The 18,917-nt window shown below is 37.2% G+C and overlaps 1 protein-coding gene across 1 annotated transcript in view; it reads right to left on the bottom strand.

Annotated features, from left to right (window-relative positions):
• Positions 1 to 1,093: 1,093 nt before the first annotated feature.
• The window catches only part of GPAM (glycerol-3-phosphate acyltransferase, mitochondrial), a 39,996-nt gene continuing 22,172 nt past the window's right edge, over positions 1,094 to 18,917 (bottom strand). The window contains exons 11-21 of the mRNA XM_077823165.1: positions 18,693 to 18,806; positions 17,094 to 17,179; positions 15,849 to 15,964; positions 14,861 to 14,931; positions 12,983 to 13,247; positions 12,202 to 12,344; positions 10,598 to 10,675; positions 5,365 to 5,505; positions 4,184 to 4,373; positions 3,986 to 4,044; positions 1,094 to 2,071 (exon numbers count right to left, since the gene is read on the bottom strand). Of these exons, the coding sequence (XP_077679291.1) occupies positions 1,955 to 2,071; positions 3,986 to 4,044; positions 4,184 to 4,373; positions 5,365 to 5,505; positions 10,598 to 10,675; positions 12,202 to 12,344; positions 12,983 to 13,247; positions 14,861 to 14,931; positions 15,849 to 15,964; positions 17,094 to 17,179; positions 18,693 to 18,806 (1,380 nt within the window). The 3' untranslated portion in view covers positions 1,094 to 1,954. The remainder of the gene's footprint in view (positions 2,072 to 3,985; positions 4,045 to 4,183; positions 4,374 to 5,364; positions 5,506 to 10,597; positions 10,676 to 12,201; positions 12,345 to 12,982; positions 13,248 to 14,860; positions 14,932 to 15,848; positions 15,965 to 17,093; positions 17,180 to 18,692; positions 18,807 to 18,917) is intronic.

Raw genomic sequence — 18,917 nt, 5'->3', positions numbered from 1 at the left:
TTAACTAGGGTGAGATGAACCTGTACTTTAAGCAGCTGGTCAACTTTCCTAGGATGGCGTATATTTCAGCCACTATCCTGACAAACAAAATAGACGTACATAAAAACAAAAGCAATTTTATGGTCAGCTTTTATCTCTAAATCAATGTAACTCTGGTTCAGAATTTCTTCTTTTAAATGTTTTAAAGCACTGTTTAGTGACAGAAAACATGCATAATAGTTCCTGTCACAAAAAAGAAGCGCTAATACTAACAAACCATACTCTGAAATTTTCACTATTAATAGCATTTAATCAGTAGATGTATAGAACTTTTTTATTAAAAATGTGCAGTAAAAACAAGTTACTCCTAAAGCAGACTCAAACCGCATGCAGCAGTTCTATGCTGGAGTACTGTGCAATGCCTCTGTCATTCAAGTGAGCTTTTCCCATTGTTACAAACGATTACATTAAATCACAAATTTTGTAACCATAGTGCTTGTTTTACCTGCAAGGACAGGATGGAGGAGTTAAGTGAAACACTATACTGATTGAGATGTTTGATTTCTCACGTGAAAAAAAAGCAATCCAAACAAGAACACACATTTCACCAACAAACCAGCTCCACCTCCCATAGATTTATTGCTTCAGCTAGTATCAGCTGAGTGAGACTGCACTACAGGATTAGGGCTTGTAGTCCGACCTGCACCCATGGGGAATCAAACTGAAGTCCCCGGGGCCCCACATGGACACAAAGGGCCAATCCTAAGGATAAGGTTGCAAAATCAGGGCCCCCCACCTTTTTTTTTTGTTAAGATAGAACCCCCAATATTAATTTAAAACTCCCAATTGGAACAAAACCAAAAATAAAACATTACGACATTTTTCTATTTCCAGAGGTCAAAGCAATTTAAAACTGCTCACTTTATAACTCAGCAGGAAAAAACAGAATGGGAACATACTTTTCTTCAGTTTAAAAGGAATTAGAGAGTTCAGTTCTACAAGATTGCAGTGTTATTGCGGAAAATTTCAGAGACAAAATTAAAGTAACTTTACAAAATAAAATGCCAACCAACAGGTAACAGCACTGGGGGAAAAAACCTTCTGGTTTGCCAGCTACCCTTAAATTATATGTTTAAAACAAAAGACTGTCACTGTATTAGCTAAACAACTCTTTTTTATTAGATACAAAATGTAAGTGGTTAGAATACATTCATGTTTTAGGCAAATTAATTCCCTATTTCTATTAGGGGTAAGGGATAGCAAGCCCTAGTAAAACTGTGCTATCACATACTACCATGACAACAGCGTTTAGTGCAATTTACCATTGCATTATGCAGTCCCGATAGCACTAGTTTGCTACTCAATTGATTGTTATTCTCATTAAGATTTTGGCATTCATTCTAGATGCTAACAATTATGAAAAACTATGGCTTTTTCCATAAAGTATGCACTGTCCATGCATATCTTTATAAACCATTTATTTTAAACAATAAACCGGATAGGAATGAGATGACAAATTTTCTGAAGTAACAGCCTTCACGTTACCTTTTTTGTCACAAGCAGTGTTTTTCCTCTAAATTCAAGATCTCAGGGCTAGCTATAAATCACTAATATCTGCATTTGTGCACCTGTCACAGTCATTAGTCTTTAAAAGTAATTATGTAAAATGTAACTGATAAAATGTCAGTTTTCATTTTAATTCTAGTTTTAATATTTTTTTTGCTGCAAACACAACTGATCGCTTGCATCCAAAGTGTTACCTGTTGTATTACTGTATTATCACAGCATTGGGACCATCAGAAATCCACAAATGCATACATAAGAAGGCACTGTCTTCCAGTGGTTCAAGTCAGATAAGACCTTACCAAACAAACAAGGGCACCTTATACTCTGAAGGACTAGCAAATGCCCTCATGTTTTGAACCAAATCTCAGAACCTGGTTTCATCTCCCTGGCAAAAGGTACTAAACGTGGTCTATAGTACAATGAAACTCAGGATGAATTCCAGTAGTTTTTGCCGGTTGCGGTGAGGTAGGAAAGTACTGCTCAGTTCCAAAAAAGTCTCTTTCTTTTGTTTTGTCTCCTTGAAAACCTAAAGGGAAGGATGAAGACATGCCTCTTCATTAACAATTTCAAGCAGAGTTACTTATTTGTAATGAATAACGTACAGCAGTTTATGATCTATTCTAATTAAGACCCTGGGCCTAGCATAAACATTCAAGCATTGAAATCATGCGGTCGTTGAAAATTATAACAGGTGGGAGACAAAAGGCTAGAGTTAGTCATCTCTAAAATCCCTTCTTCACTCTAGTACACCATAAGGATATTATTCCATACAAACCCTGAAGAGAATTCTGTTTGCTGTGATTTCATGCATGTGATAAAGAACAAAAGACTGCTTACTAGAACCAATTGTAAAGATTTTTTTCTTTCTTTCTTTCTAGCACCATCATGGATGACAGAAATCTTAAGAATCTTTTAGATATCTTAAGAATCAAGGTATTGTTGGGATTTTAAGTAGCATGGAGGAGGAAAGAGTGATTATTCCAGAGATACAAGCTGTAATTTAGAAGAGAGGTCTGAAAAGACCAATCTTTTTGGGGGAGATTCTTTACAAGCTTATTCTTTAGCGTAGAAACATTAACATTTGTTAATGAAAACAGAAGCATTCAAAATGATGAGATGATTCAACAGAAAATGACAAATGGTCAGCTTTTAGTTAACACAACAGGACTACTTGTATCCATCTGCATACATCATATGTATGAAAAACTACATGAAAAAGTATGCTGTGTATGATAATCAGACAAATAGTAAGAGGAAACAATGTGATTCAAGAAAAGAAAACTCAAACCGTGCAATGTTTAGTTTCAAAAACAAGAATCAGAATTAATTATTACGAGCAGATGCAAGTAACAGATGTCAGCTAGTTCCACTACCCTAGCAGCACGGTATATTAGAATAAATATGCTGTATTTGATAAATGCATTCATAAGGCAGCATCCCAAAGTGCATTTAACAAACTGCAGAAATTTGCCTTCATTCTAATAGTCAGCTTAGTACTTAGGAAGTCATGGCCAAAGAACTGAAAGGCATTCAGTAACCCCTATCCAGAAACAGTCTTTGCTTTGTACCTTTCGACATAAAAGAGGCAATATTCAGTATGATCTTAACGTCATCCAGCTTTAAGAAAAATTGAGAGGTGCAATAAAAAAAAAAAAAACCAAAACAGTCAAGGTGCTAGTGACAGTATGGAAGCCCAGCTCCATCCAGCTACGTCAGGGAGCAGCATATCTATCTCCATGGTATCTCCTTGCATTTCAGGTTCACTGGGACACTGCTGCTATGACTGTTTGGCATACAGGAATGGCAGAAGAGCTCTCTCGGTCACTGTGACGGTCCTGGAGATGGTCAGCACCTGCCAGCATCTTTCTGTGCGTTCAGGATTTGGATGGAATGTTAATTTTATGGTTGTTAGTGCAGGCAAAAACTGCTGGAGGCCTTGGAAAGTGATGGAAAATAATGAGCCAAAATCTGATGACTAATATTTCTGTATGTTTTTAATACTATGGGGAAGTGCTTAATTACTATCGTGCTATGTAGGTCAGTAAATAGACATACAAATAGACAGCTAGCCTTCCCTCCTTCCCCTGGAGCACACTGATGAGTGGTAGCATCAGAGTCCAATACAGAAGTACTCAACCTATAAAAAGAAAAAGTGGCTGGCATCCTGCCATACTGGTCAATTTCTCTTAGCAGTAGGAAATGCAAAAGCAGAAGTGCAAGGTTACACTTCCTCTGCAGCCGTAAACTTCAAAGACAGGTACACACTTATAAAGCACAAGAGGAAGATATATGCAGAAGCATTTGCTTGAAAAACATTAGCAAAGGCTGATATTGCACAGCATTCATGCACTACCCAAAGTTTGCCTTTGAGTCACTCACGTTAAAAGGGCCCCAACAGTTTCAACTGAAGAGGAGAAAGCTTTGATTGCAAAACACTTACCCCAATATCTTTAAAGACCTTCACTGCATTTTTCACAAGACAATAGGTGGCACTCTCAGCTGCGAGGAGGGGGGGAAAAAAACACACGCATTTCAGGTCAAATATAAGACACTGGAAGACACTAGGAAGAATCAGAGTTATACATCAATAACTGAAATATTGGCTCTGTTTTATCCAGAGCCAAGCTGCATGACGTACCATACACTGCAACACTCTTCTCTGTCCTGGTTATTAGGTACTTGTGTAACTTATGAAGGTATTCTGTTTCTGACACAGGTCCACTGAAGTTGTGCATAAAGATAGCAGCTGAGCTGTAGGCTTCGAGTAAAGGTCCCAGTAACCTTTGCAGGAAGGTGATGTACTGCTGGTGTTCTTGGGATTGGTTCACCTAAGTTAAGGCAGCAGGAATGAAAGTGAATGAAGCTTGAAGAAGAAAGATGGCCAGCTACACAGTAAAAGCCAAAACACTGGATATGGACAATCACTCAGGAGAACAGGAGGAGGGGCACAAATTACAACAGTGCATTATTATAGCAAAGCCAAAAGTGGTCTGATGTATGAAAAACTGCTCCAGAAATCACACTTACACTGTTAATGTCCTGGGGAAAAACTAGTCAAGCATCTGTTTTCACCACTTTAAAAGGTCATGTTGCTTTGCAATAAATAGCACAATCACAGTTCATTCCTTCACAGAGATGAGCAGTTTCCAAATGAATATTCAAAAAAACCCAAAACAAGTGTCACCACTATAAAAACAAAGAAACCAAACAAACCAGCAACAAAACTCACAATTTGCTTTCCAAGAAGAAACAATATAACTGAATTTCTAGCAAGGAAACTATAGGCTGACCACAGAAGGGGACTACGTAGTAGCTTTTTGAATCAAGAAATCATATCTTCTGACATGTCTTGGTCACAAATTAAAAACGTACACACATGCACAAATATAAAACACTGTACACATAAGAAACAGTACACCACATTTGAGTCAGAAAAATATGCATGAGCAGTATATGCCCACCTTTGGTACACTGTGTTATTAGTAATACAGTACAAACTTTAGAACCCTGTAGGATACTAAAGCCTGTAGTAGTTTTCACCATAATGGCCACTCCACCCCAGTTATGTAGACTTTGCCAGCAGGCTATCTGAAGTTCCCTCACAGAGCTGGTCTTCTTTTTTTTTTTTTTTTTTTGGAGGGGGGGAGGGTGTGAAGAGAGAGAAAGAACGATTTACTGATTGTAGCAGACTATTGCAGACTTTAATGCTGGGAATGATCAGAAAAAGAAACCTTATTATTTTCCCCAACTGAACTTGTAAACTAAGATTTACTTAAACTTTAACATAATAGGCCTGACTGTTAGCTTTATATACAGTACCTTCAGGTAGCAATCCCTCTGTTCTTCTCCAAAGTCACTGTCTTCATCCTCCTCATCACTTCTCCAAGACAAGGGTTCAGGAAGCTTTTTACCCCATTGCTGCTCTGTAAGGCTAGGGCTAATATCCTCCTGATCATCTTGCTTAAATCAGAAGTGGGGAGGGGAGAAAAAGGTAACTATTCAGAAAAACAAATCCAGGTGACAACCAGCGCTATATTTTAATCTCAGGTGACCTGATATCACCCCTTAGTGATTTACCAGTACTTCACACACTGGGGCTCACAATGAGGATGTGCTGGCCGAGACCCAATCCACACAAGACTGAAGTAAGTGGATAGAAACAAATCAGAAGAATTGGTAAAGGTTGTTTCTTCTCCCTTGACTGGGAAAGTCTGCCCATCACATGAAAGAGAGGGGCTCAAGTTGGGGAGTCTTGCTGGATCCTCTCTCGAGACTGGCACTTCAGTAGGCAGCAGATGTCAAGAGAACTTTTTCTTCACCTGTGTTTCACTAGAAGGTAGGACTTTATTTTTTGGATGTGGATTTCACTACAGTGATCTATAACTTTGTCAACCCAAGGATGGATTACTGAATTTGCTTTACATGCTGCTATACTTGAAGACCAATTGAAAATTTCAAGCTAGTACAGAATTCAGCAGCAAGTTTGTTAAGTGCTACTTACCTCTTGTAATCATGTGCTTGCTGCATTTGTCTCCATACTCTCTCTATACTGGTTGAAAATTCAAAGAGTTGGTTTTAATCTAAAACGCTCTAAATGATTTGTTCTGAATCCCTGAGATACCACTTCTCTCCTAGTGTTGCATCAGATCAGCTGAGCTACCTTAGTTAACAGCACTCAGTTTACTTTAGGAGGGGACTGCTGGCAATGCATTTACAGAGAAGTGTCCTTCACTCAAACTCACTTCTCCATTTGCAGTAAGAGGCTCTGAGTCTGACCATCAGAACATGATGCAAAATATATGCTTCCTCAGGCTTTTGAGAGGGGCATGTGTTAGCAAGAGTGTCAGTGAGGTGGTGTTTACTACGCCATCACGAATGGCTCAGGAGAGTTCATTGATCTCTGGCTCATTTTCTTGTAAAATCTGTTAATGTTTGCAATATGCATATGTCCATGGGAAAGGATAGAGACATGGTTAGAAATCTAAAAGTGACGAAGAAAACACACACAAAAATTGTATATATGCTAAATCAGCTACCATAAGAAAGACACTGAAGTTTACAGGTAGCTAATTTCTGACAACATAGGTTTCATCTGGAAAACTCCATGTTCTACATGCTCTCATTTCCAGGCCTGTATCACTCCAAATGTCTTACATTTTCAGTAAGAGGAATGTACCATTCTCCAATGAGTATTTTATCTGCTCTGGGGAGGTCATCCTGGTTGAATAAGGGGGCTTATTTTTATATTCCTGTTATTTTTTTTCAAGTTCTCTTTTTAGCGGAACTGAACTGCTGTGGCTTACGTTTCAACATATTGTACCCTTAACTAATTTTACTTAGTTGGGGATAGACAGCGTTTGGCTAGAGGTTGACTCTTGTGTGTGACAGACAGGGAAATATCTACCTTCAACAGGAAGGGCATTCTGTTTCTTTTCAGACTAGAATGAGAGAAGGAAGCAACAAAACCTGACCATGACACTAAGAGTCTATTATTGCAACTGGGCTTGGCACTTTACAAAGACCTGTGAAAATTCTTAGGGGCTTGTGTGTGATCACTATAATATCAATATAATTAAGGAGACGACTATGGTCTTACGAAATGGATTAAAGGCATGAGAGTGCGTTAAGGTCAGACCAAGTTAATGGGTACTTAAAGAGTTTCAAGGCAAGACTGGGGATGGTCAGGATTAGATAGCGTAGAAGTATCTGTAGGAGGAATTCATCTGGTATGCTGAGGAACCCATCTCACCAGAAAGGAATTCTACCAAGCCGACACTCCCTATGCAGGTGCGTAAGGGACTAACCTGCAACAGAGAAGTGACAAGCCTCTATACCTACTTAGACAGTGATTTACTATTATCACATGGAGACTGAGATGTGTCAGAAATGCTCCACCTAACAGATCAATGTATGGAGGTAGGAGCCATTTTGGAGAAATGTTCCAAAAGGGACAAACTGGTGGTAAAAATATATCTTCAGAAGGATTATAATCAGTCAGAGAGACGGTTTATATTACAAAAGCTCCCTCAGATCTTGGTGAAAATAATCAAGGATGTGACTGCTTAGGAGTCTGAACACTGCTGTGTTAGATTCAAAGAAGGGACTTACAAAGAAGTCAAGTGGCAATCCTGTTCAGTAATCAGGCAGGTAGCACGGCTGACAAGATGAAGTGAAAATATGACTGACTCAGACGACCCACCCTTAACTAGGAAAGAGTATTAAAAAGGGGGACAGACACAAATGGACCTCTGACATCAGCTTTATTAGTCCGATGAACAAAATCACTGTAGTAGTAATATAGTAAATTAGAAATTACTTACATGTTCTCAGAAGCACGAAGCCCTAGAAATTTCAAGTAGATGCTCAAAAGTAAAAGGGGACTTGAGTCTCATTGACTCACAATCACATATAGGTAAGAAACATAGTAGAGAATTGCTTCAAGATCTCATGAATGTGAAGCAGCTGGACTAAGAGGCTACAAGAATTCTTATGCTGAGAGATGTGATTAAAATTAGATTAATCCTGTTCCTGCCTGGCAGGATTCAAACAATAGCATAACAGAGACCAAGTACAGAGTGTTCATCTTCATGCCATCTATGAGAGAGACAGACGGGTCTTTGTAGAAAATGAAGTAATATCTGTCCAATCTTACTGTAATTGAGGGTTTTATTTTAAACCAAGTAACAAAATCAATGACAAAGGAAAAATTAAATGAAGAGATGCGATGTGTTAGGAGAGTTTCAGCTCATAACGTTCAATAGAGTGGACAGTGGAGTCAAAGGGAAAAAGAGAAACCATGAAGAGCTACTGATGGCAAAAGTTCAAACTAATATGACAGTCAGATAGACCTAAATGTACAGGTATCAGCTGTAAAGAAATAAACTGGAAAAAAAAATAAAAATAAAAACAAGGTGATGCAGACGCCACAGACAACTGACAGGCTTCTGTTGATCACAGATATGTTTCTCAGAGGTTAAGTTGGAAAAGTACCCAAAAAACATACCCCAACTGTCCTAAACAGGGAAATGGTGATTATTCCCCACAGTTTGCCACTAATAATGTATACTTTTAAATTGTATTAAACATGAAGTCCCTAATTTTTCTCTTTCGCCTAGTATATAGAAGATATATATAATGGACTTGCTGTGTCTCTCAGGTAAAAAACAGACTAGATAGATAGTCCTCAGGATTACACAGAGAAATGAGTTAGAAGGATGCAAGGTGAAGCAAATGGGATTGATAGGATAGACAGCATCAAAGAAAAAAAGAGAAAACATTAGTATATAGACAACTGACAAGAGCAGTGGTACAGCCTGGAGACAATACTTGAAATAAATCTTGCAGAAAGTGATGGTGAGATTGTATTAGGAAAACTGTACAGAGAATCTGAGAAATTAGGAAATACTCCTGTTAGTCTGAACTGAATGGGCACATGGACTAAGAGCAACCCAACCTAATAATTCTGATCATGGAAAGTACTTGAAAATGAGTAAGGTATCTAGAATTTCAGCTAAGGCAGTAACAGAATCATGCAAGCCTGTGCAGAAGAAATAGGAAATAACTGCAACAGTATCATTTGATTCCTTAGTATCAGAGAACAGGATGGTGTTTTGTTTGTCTGGCATTCAGATACCACACTGGAGGGGCCTAATATAAGAACCAAGACAGATCATGTCTTGGTACTTATGAGTGTCGTGACTGTAAGAAAGTTTTACACAGCAAATAGATATGGATAAAAACATGCTGAGAAATCAGATATCAGACAATCAAGTCAAGAGAAGACAGACAAGCTTTATATATGACCTGTAAGCCACTTCTATCCCACTTATTGATGGTAATGACAGATGGGAGACAGACAATATAGGTTCATAACAAAGCCCCTAAGACAAGACACATGCTTTGAGAGGCAAAGACATAACAGACATTTATGCCATTATACACACCTATTTTTTTCCTGGAGCCTGGAACATTAAGTAAATAAGAATAGGATTCAGAGGATAAGAAATGCTTCATGTAGAGACTGCATTGTAATACATGATTATATGCCAACATTTTATGTATAAATGTAGGTAACACATCCAGAAAACAAGAGAGTTTTAGAGCCAGGAAAATCTGTCTCCAGAGAACAGGTGAAGTGAATTCTACCTCTGTAACTACACATTAAAAGGGAAACTTGGGATACCACAAGAGGTGCAACAGAGTGGAGCTGAACAAGGGTCATCAAAGCACAGGATGTAGTTTCCCTTCAAACAGGAGAACTGAAAGAAGGAAGCAGCCAAGTATATGTAACTGTCTTATTTTTTCCACTACTTTAATTTATAATTGTCACGGAGCTGTGGTATGATTCTGACATGGAAAAAATGCAACATGATACATTAATCTTTTTACTCACTTATAAAAAAAAATTGTGTTATGAGATTCCCTGAAGGACACAAATCTGGAAGACAGAAATTACTGCCTCCATTCTTAGTCCAGCCATGCTGCATTTGCTGCAGTGCTGTAGAATGTGGGAAGTAAAGATATCTTGACTTTGCAATTCCTGGATCCCTGAGACCACTAGGAGAACCTGGTGCAAACTAGAGCTGCCTTAGGGCTGCATCACCTGTGGATTCCCATGTATCGGGGAATCCTCAGTTACCCCTGGTCCCTTTGAGCTGCTGTACCAGAGCAAAGGGACCATACAGGAGCTAAGGTTGAGCTGTATTACACAGTGATTGAAATTTACAAGGACTTCAATATTAAAAGATAATCACCACAGCCCACTTTAAGAGCTGGTGTAATCATCATCATAAGCAGCACTAGCTTTATTAGGATCCTGCTCCCATATATGTTGTCATCCGTAACATCACAAAGTGATTCTGCCAGAATACCTTCTGCTTTAAAATAAAAGAATAAAGACATTTCAGTTTAGGATTGCCTTAGTTGTTATGCACTTCAAGAGAAAAAGTGCCAGTTTAGATACTTGGAATAAGTCATATAGTTAGTGAGAAGCAAAGGATTCCAAGACTGCAGGCAAATCGGAGAACAAAAAAAAAAAAACTAATCATCTTACCTCTGCCACCAAAAGAATGCCATATTGTATAAACCTTTCGACTGCCTCGTGGCAAACTTGATATAACATCTGACAAGGCTTAACAAAAATAAAAAAAAAAAAGTTAAAAAATTAATCTCTTATAGATTCTTTTTCCCTAGTCAACCAGCATATTTTTTTATATACAGCAATGTCCCTTTTAAGCAAGTTCCTCAATTCTTTATCAATGCTCCCACTCCATTAGTGCATGCTTTATTCTTCTCTTACACTCACGTACACTTCAAAAAAATCCACGAATGGGATGATTAAAATTAGACTGGACAAAGCATTTGAGATATGGAGACTCTTTCACTGGCAAGGAGCTGGACCAGGTGACATAAAAGAACTTTTACATCTTATACTATTATTTTGTTAAAATGAATAAGTGCTAATCATTGAGCAGTTTGGAACAAAATCTTCATAAAAGCTGCAAGACCTATTCCACAAATTCTCCTATAGTTTAAAGAAACTCCTTGAAAAATCTTAGAATCAAAATTCCCCACCAGATTATAACCACTGAAAAGTAGGGCAACGTCTACCAGATTAAGAAAAAACAAACAATCATTACCCTCAAAGGTAGAATAAGGAGTATAAAATGTAATAATCAGCTCTCTTCCTCAAATTGCATTGCACAAGAAATCAAACATAATTTATGCTCCATTCAAACAACAAGAAAGAAGAGGGGGCTGGGAAACTGCAGCAAAGTTTCCCAATATCAGAACTAAATCTATAAGAGGAGAACATGTATTTCTAAGATTCTAGGTGGACACTTATTAAAAAGAACAGGAGACACATTGTTTTTAAAAGATAATCAGTATTTATAAAGTTAAAACTGCGGTATTTGCCACTGTTCCTTTATTGGTTTACCGTAAGTCATGGGTAAAATCACTGATAAATATTTGATGATGTGCAATATGACTACTGAGGTAATCTATAAGTTGGGAAAATGCCTTTAAAATCTGGAGACCCGATTTCAATTTGACTGCAGTCACACGTGCAAAGAGTTTGGTAGTCTTGATTTCACAGTTTAAGTTTGTTTAGATCAAAGTCACTGTATAGTCTGACAAGCAGTCTCTTCGCAGGAGAGACCTAGTACTAGAATAGCAGAAATATTCCAAGCTCATTGCCAGTACTATCAGTTGCTCACTTGCATGGCCAACAGGTATTCACTACACACACAGCAAACATCTAAACCATATCATGAGCACCATGTTGATTGATGTCGTCTCCCCTGGCTCAGAAAATCTCAGCTAATGAATTGACTTGTCAAGCTCATATCATTCATGTTATTTGTCTAGAAATGGTTTCAAGTGAGCTAGACTAATTCAGCTACACAACTGAGAAGTAGAGACATTTTGCTGAAACAAATTAAAACAATGGTATTTCCCTCTTAGCATTGCTGGGGATGGGACATCCACGTAATGGATCATATACGTTTTATTTAAAGTAAATATATTAAGACCAAACAACTACATTAGAAACAGAGTGCAGTTTAAAAAAAATCCATTCTATTTAGAATAATGAAGACAGACACTAACAGAATGGAGTTGGAGTTATGGACAAGCACTATGATGAACTTTGCTTACCAAGGATATAGCGCCTTCATTGGAAAGCAGGTGGCACAAGCTGGCGGCTTTGCGGACCAGTTGTTCTTGGCTAATCATGTTGGGAGGAACGCTATTGATGCCATTTCTATACCTTTTACTCTGCACTGCATGAAGACTGCAGGCTAGCGTAGAAATGTGAATACAAGGGTGGTTAGTTTTCCTACAGAGTTTTTTAATATGGGAGACTTAGGTTTATTAACAGGAAAGTTATACAAGCTTAAAAACTGACAACCATTACACATATAACTGAAAACTATCAATTGACTAAAGCAAAATCATCCTATATACATGAACTACAATGGTGCACAACTGAAGGAAACATTTTAAAAGATAACAAAGCTACTAAACAATAAAAGATTATACCACTGTGTGTAAAAGTTAAATAATGATTCAGATCCAACCATTAACTAATCTTATTAAAATATTCCCAAGATAGGAACATCTACCATGCTGGATCAGATCACTGGTCCATAAAGTTAGGTCCCTGTTTCTGGCAGTGGCCAATACATGGAGACTGCCAAGGAGAATGAAAAAAACACAATGCATTCATTCAGCTATATGTTTAATGGTGAATATGGGTTGAGGGCAGGTGGAATAATTTTCTGACCCTAGATAATTTAATTGTTTGGAAACTGGTTATTTCTGTGCCGATGGTTTTACTTCATGTATTACTTTTGGGGGGGAGAGGCCGCGGGGGAAGGATTAAAAGAAAAATAAAGCCTTCATACAAACAAATCTTCTGCTAAAAACCAGTACATACCAATAATGGCCTCTTTGATGAAGACATGCAGTACACCATTGCTGTAGAAGTTGAGTTCAAAGACAGCAGGAATAGTTGTGCTGGGAGTGATGAAGAACTCATTGTTTTGGCTGGTGTTTGTTATATTTACACAGTTCCCCAATAGGTGGATGGCATGCATGACAACATCTTCAGAATTTCCTGAAAATCCCAAGTCAAAGTCACGGGCCAAGACCTCCTCCTTCATAGAGAAGAAGTCTTCCACCAGCTTGGAAAGGTCAATTCCCTGAAGAACCAGAGTCACAAGATTAAATAACAAACTCTAACCCTAACCCAAGACAAAATGTTAAGAGGACAGGTTAAATTTATCTGTAATCTCCAAACACAGTAAATAAATCAAATGCATAATAAACCTGTAATAACCCAAAGCACAACTTATCACATGAACAAATCTTTTCTTCGAAAGCAGACTTTACCAAAGTAATCCATGACTGTGCTCCAATTGGACGGCTACAAAATGCTTTACATGGGGCTACGCCTTAAAACCACCCAGAAACTACAGCTAGTGCAAGATGTGACTGCTTTGTTTGTTTAGTAGTGCATCTCACAGGCTATAAAGCCCTAGGAGGGTCAGAACCGGTGTTCCTTAGAGATCACATCTCCCTCACCTGCCATTGTATCATATGATCACCTGAGATATTTTTGCTAACAGACCTTTTTTTTAATTGATAGGAGGCTTGAGGAAGAACATTTTCTCAACTCTGGAACTTACTTCCTTTCTCAGTTTACCAAAAGCCATATTTGCTGAGCTTCAGATCCTGTTGCAAAGCACATCTGTTTTCCCAGATTCTCTCTATAGGAAAGGGGAACGATTGGATTGAACTGGAAAGTGATAATACCCTAGTTTTGGGGGGAGTCTATATTTTGACCTTTTCTTCTAATTTGTATGTTTTATTTTAGTTTCTGAACATGTACCTAGAGCTCTGGATTGGTGGGGTGGTGAGGAATTTTAAATAAAATGGAAAAGAGAGAGTGTAGCAATGAATAATTGTATCTTTCTTTAGGAGCCACACATTAAAATTCAGTTACACATTAGTATCATTCCATTATAAAATATAAATTGAAAACAAACATAATAATAGTTCAGCAATTTGTCCAGCTACAACGATTTGAAATAACAGATTTTAAACAAACAAAACAAAACAAAAAACAAAACAAAGCACCACCACCACCCATTAACAATAAAAAGGAACAAAATTATTGCTTTTAAGAATCACAGGTAAATCCTAAAATTAACATGGGATGACAGGGTTTTTTGTTAAATTTTTAGGAAAAGGTTCCTTTTTCTTCAATGATAACTAGGATTGGAAAGACTTGATTTCTATCAGGAAAAGTCGGTAAACAGATTTCATCATACATATGCAAGCTGACAAAAATATATTTCCACTGATAATCAAAATTTAAGTTTGATTTAAGGATATTTACTTTGTATACTTTGACATTTAATGTTGACAATTTGAGTTTTACTGGTTATACCGTTTTAACTTTTAATCTCAGCATCTACGGTCATTAAATAATTAGTCTTCCCCCCCTCCACCATTAACATGTCATAATTTTCCACAACTATGAACATTTTGATAAAAACCTACAAAATGCTTTTAAAAACCATCAATATTATCTGTCAAAATTATAAAAAAAAATAAAAATTGAATTTTGCCAAGCCTAACGATAACTGAAATCAAAGTAGCACAATATCTTTAAGTACCCACCATTAACTGGAACACCCATTATAATAAGCTAGCTGAAATCTCTTCAATATTACATTAAAATAATTTGAAAGTGCACACTTTTCTCACCACTGGATAGCATATGGCTATTTCAGCAGCAATATAGCCTTACCTTCCTATGTCGGTAGAGCAGCAAACAGGCAACTATGTGTGTTGACATCACAGCACATGACTTGTTAGCAGCTAGAAGCAAACAAAACAAAGCTATGCTGACCTGTTAAGCATCTGAAATGCTTAACAAGTCATTAATATGGCATAAAATGACAGATAGCACGAATCAACTAATAATTATAGATGGCCCTTACACATTTCTATAGGGCTTTACATTTTCAACAAGCTGTAGTGTACTTTAAGGGACTAATCAAAGAGCAAGAAGCCAGAGGAACTCTAGAGAACTCTGTCACTAACTTGCCATGCAGCCTTTGGCAAATCACCCCAACTCTCAGAACCTCATTTTCTTCATGTGTAACATGGGGTGATTACACATACCTAGCTAGGAAAGGGGCTGAGATGATTATTCAACATTTTTGTAGTACTTTAGAAATGTAAAACATTAACTGACCAAAGTGGTTTTAATTAATAAGCATGAGAGAAGTAGTCTGTCTCAAACATTTGCTAAAATATATAACTAAGTACCATTATTTATAGCTATGTCTTTGTTCACGTATCTGACCTGGTGTCCAAACAGCATATTATAGAACCTACAAAGCTGGACAATGGTTGGATAAGCAGATACACAAACTCAAGTAATTCTTTAAAGACATGGTGATTTCAACAGCTCTACCTCTGGGGGCAATTTCCTACTTCTTGCCAAAAGGAATGTAAATGCACAACAGTTGACTCAAACACTTATAGCAAGTCAGCAGCAACCCAGGATACAGGCCTAAAGAACGTAAATGTATCAGAGCAAATGAAATAAGAATGCCGTAGAGAGACAATTTCATTTAAAAAGGGATGAGATTTTAAGTGTTTAAGTAAACAAAATTCTTACCTGAAAAATCACCCTCAGCCAAGTAAAAATGCTATCAAATGGTAAATTAGTAAATGCAGTCAGAGGACCAAGATATACAGTCAATACATATGACTGATTCTATACTTACTGAACAATATATGCTCAGCCAAGTTGGCTATCAACTGTCTTCTAAAGGGCTCACTGGATAAATCCCTGGAATCACCCAGCGCAGCCTCTGTACCTTCATCCACAACATCATTAGGCCTGAAGATAGCATACAAATAATTTATGGTGTGAAAACATCCAAGTCTTGTCAAATTCTAACCTACATCATCATCATTTACAAACATTAAATGAATTATAATGCCCAAATAAAATCAGACATTCTAACAAGAATACAAAAATGTCTTTAAGCATTACAAGTCCCACAAAGTTCTCATTAACTACTTTTCTCAACATATTCCAGACTCTTTCTTCATGTTATAACACATATTCCTAAACCTTCTAAGAAAAGCAACATAGAGTATTCACTTTGTTCTTTGGCCATTCAGACTTCTCCATTACATCAGACATGTCCCACAATCCCTTCCTTTAATGAATTTGAGCAACAACAAACATATTATGCAAACCTTTTTAGAAGAGAGTTTTCAGTCCAGCTGTTTTGCATATCAAAACAAGGGTATGGCATGGCATGACAATGCTTTAAAGACAAATGACTTACTCAACTTCTCTTTACAGGCACCAAGTATCAGAGTAGCCAAGTAGTACCACACAGGCTTAAACAAGCCATGAAAATTACTAAAAATTAAATATAAAATAGTCTAAAATTCAGGAATATCTCCACAACACAGTTTTACATTTTGAGCAAAGTTATTAACAGATGGGAGCTCACTGACAACAGCCCTGGCAATCATTGTGTAGTGCTGAATCAGAAATCATTAGTGAGTGAATGAATACATGCCTTTCATCTTAGAGTAACTAGAAATAATATCTAGATTATGTGGGAGATTTTAAAAAAGATATGTTTCAAAATGTGTCATTTTCTTTCCTTGTACAACACTCCTATAGAATTTAAAATTTATTAAACCAATAAAGTTCACTTGAAATTATTCTAAAACTACACAGAATTTAACAGAGAATGATAACATTCCCATAGTTTATTTGAACAGGAGTTCTACAGCAGGAATATATTCTTCAATTTATTAGAATTGTATAGGATAGTTTAAAAATCCTAGAGTAAAATTTTCATGTTTGTGTTCTATTTTATAGGATTTTTCCATAAGGGTTACATGGGAAACAGTTTAATTATTCGTAGGATATAACTACCAGGCACTACTTGAAATATACATTAATCCAAAAATACTACCAAAAAGGTTCCAGAAAAACATCCTACCGTGAAGGAAGTATAGCTGGTAAGAGAGCTTGCTCCAAAGATAGCATGGCAGGCATAGGTTTTTGACTTTGGCTGTCTAGGTATTCCTGTAAATATAATACTTATTTGTACATTTTTCCATTAATTGTAACATCTAACAGCAAATTTTGCACTCTTATTTGTACAAATCCCCCCCCAAAAAAAAAAAAAGCAACCATGAAATAGTAAGTACAAAAAAATAGAGGCGAGATTGTGTGAAGATCACTACAGTTTCTTCACTGGTGCATTGGTGGTTCTGTCTGGAGTTAGCATCAGGCAGAGGAGAAGCTTTCCCTCTGAACAGAATTGTTAGTTTGGGGAAAATACTGCAATTTAAAAAAAAAAACCCAAGGGAAAGATTCCCCTGCACCACTTTGGCAGAAACTCCCTTGGGGATAGATCCTGCACCATTCAAGTGAATGGGAGGTTTCCCATTGATTTGAATGGGAGCAATATCAAGTCCCCAGTGGAGGAGCAGCATATGGATGACATTAATGGTCTTATACTGCCTCCTCACCGGCTCTAGCATTCAGGGCATCTCCACAGATGAACACCACTACAGAAATTCTGGCAGTAACAAATTTCAGGCAACCATGGGGAGACTGTTGTAAATTACACTTCCCAGAACGTAGGCAGCAGGAAGGTGTCTAAAACCACCTTTGCCCCCCCATCCTCTCAGCTGTATCTTCTGTGCTGTGTTTCTCAGGAGGTACAGCACATGACTGGACCTCAAGAATTCTATGCTTTTAACAAACAACTAAAACTTCTGTCTTTAAAGGTTACCACTTAAGTTACTCTGTCTTCAGGATATTATGTTCTTCTGGTTCCTATAATAAAGACTGTTTCCGCAGTCCATATACCCACTCTGCCTGCTGGTCGGGAAAACATTTACCTTCAAGCAAAGCTACTTAAATAATTAGGGGTAAATTTTCAAAGACAGCTCTCTACTCAGCTTGCACCGCTTGTTCACAAATGCCTTACAGCAGTATATGTATATTACATCAACATTATTTCCATTATCAAACTCAATCTCAGCTAAAAGATATTAAATTAATTTGACTGTCTACTTTCTATAAACCCAGGTTGACTGGCATTAATTTTGTTTGGGTTGCCAAAATTAGCTTTGTTTTTCAAACTGAAATTCTGTACATTTTAATACATATTGCTGAGTAAGACCTAAAGATAAAAAACTATTTGACAGTCAACTACTGTACAGGAAATATATTTCCCCATTTTTTTGTACAGCAATACACAATTGATCAGATGCATCATGGGGAATTTTTACTTTCCTCTATTATTGATCACTCATGGAAGAAAAATACTGGCTTTATGTCCAATGACTCAGTCTGGTCTGACATTATGTTATAACACTTGTACCTGTACTGGACTTCATACCATGGACCAACACCCTATGAATCTTCTCAGGGGTATCAAATAGTGAATTTTTGGAAAAACAGCTTCATTGCATTGATAGGCTGAAAACAATACTTCTGCACCAACAGTTTAGCTTGTGGTTTCCCGCATTTTAAAGCGGCTAAGAATTCATAAGAACTTAAGTGTTTCTATGAATATGAAACTTACTTTTAAGGAAAATGGTTGTGCAAAGTCTACTCTGACACAACCGTAATTCTTCCGCAGCATTCTGAAGACTCCTCTGGCTATGCTCCAAAGGCTTTCGTTCTTCTTAGGCTTCCCCTGCAAAACATTGAAAAGCAAAAACCAACGTTCATTTACAATTAAAAGTTCATTGATATTTTACGGAAGCATAACCACAGTTACAATAAATCCAGGTCTTTTGACATGTAG

The sequence above is a fragment of the Eretmochelys imbricata genome, chromosome 7 (genome assembly GCF_965152235.1).
Source record: "Eretmochelys imbricata isolate rEreImb1 chromosome 7, rEreImb1.hap1, whole genome shotgun sequence".
Lineage (NCBI taxonomy): Eukaryota > Metazoa > Chordata > Testudines > Cheloniidae > Eretmochelys > Eretmochelys imbricata.
Note: the sequence above shows the minus strand (reverse complement) of the source record. Positions and strands in the feature narration are given on the sequence as shown.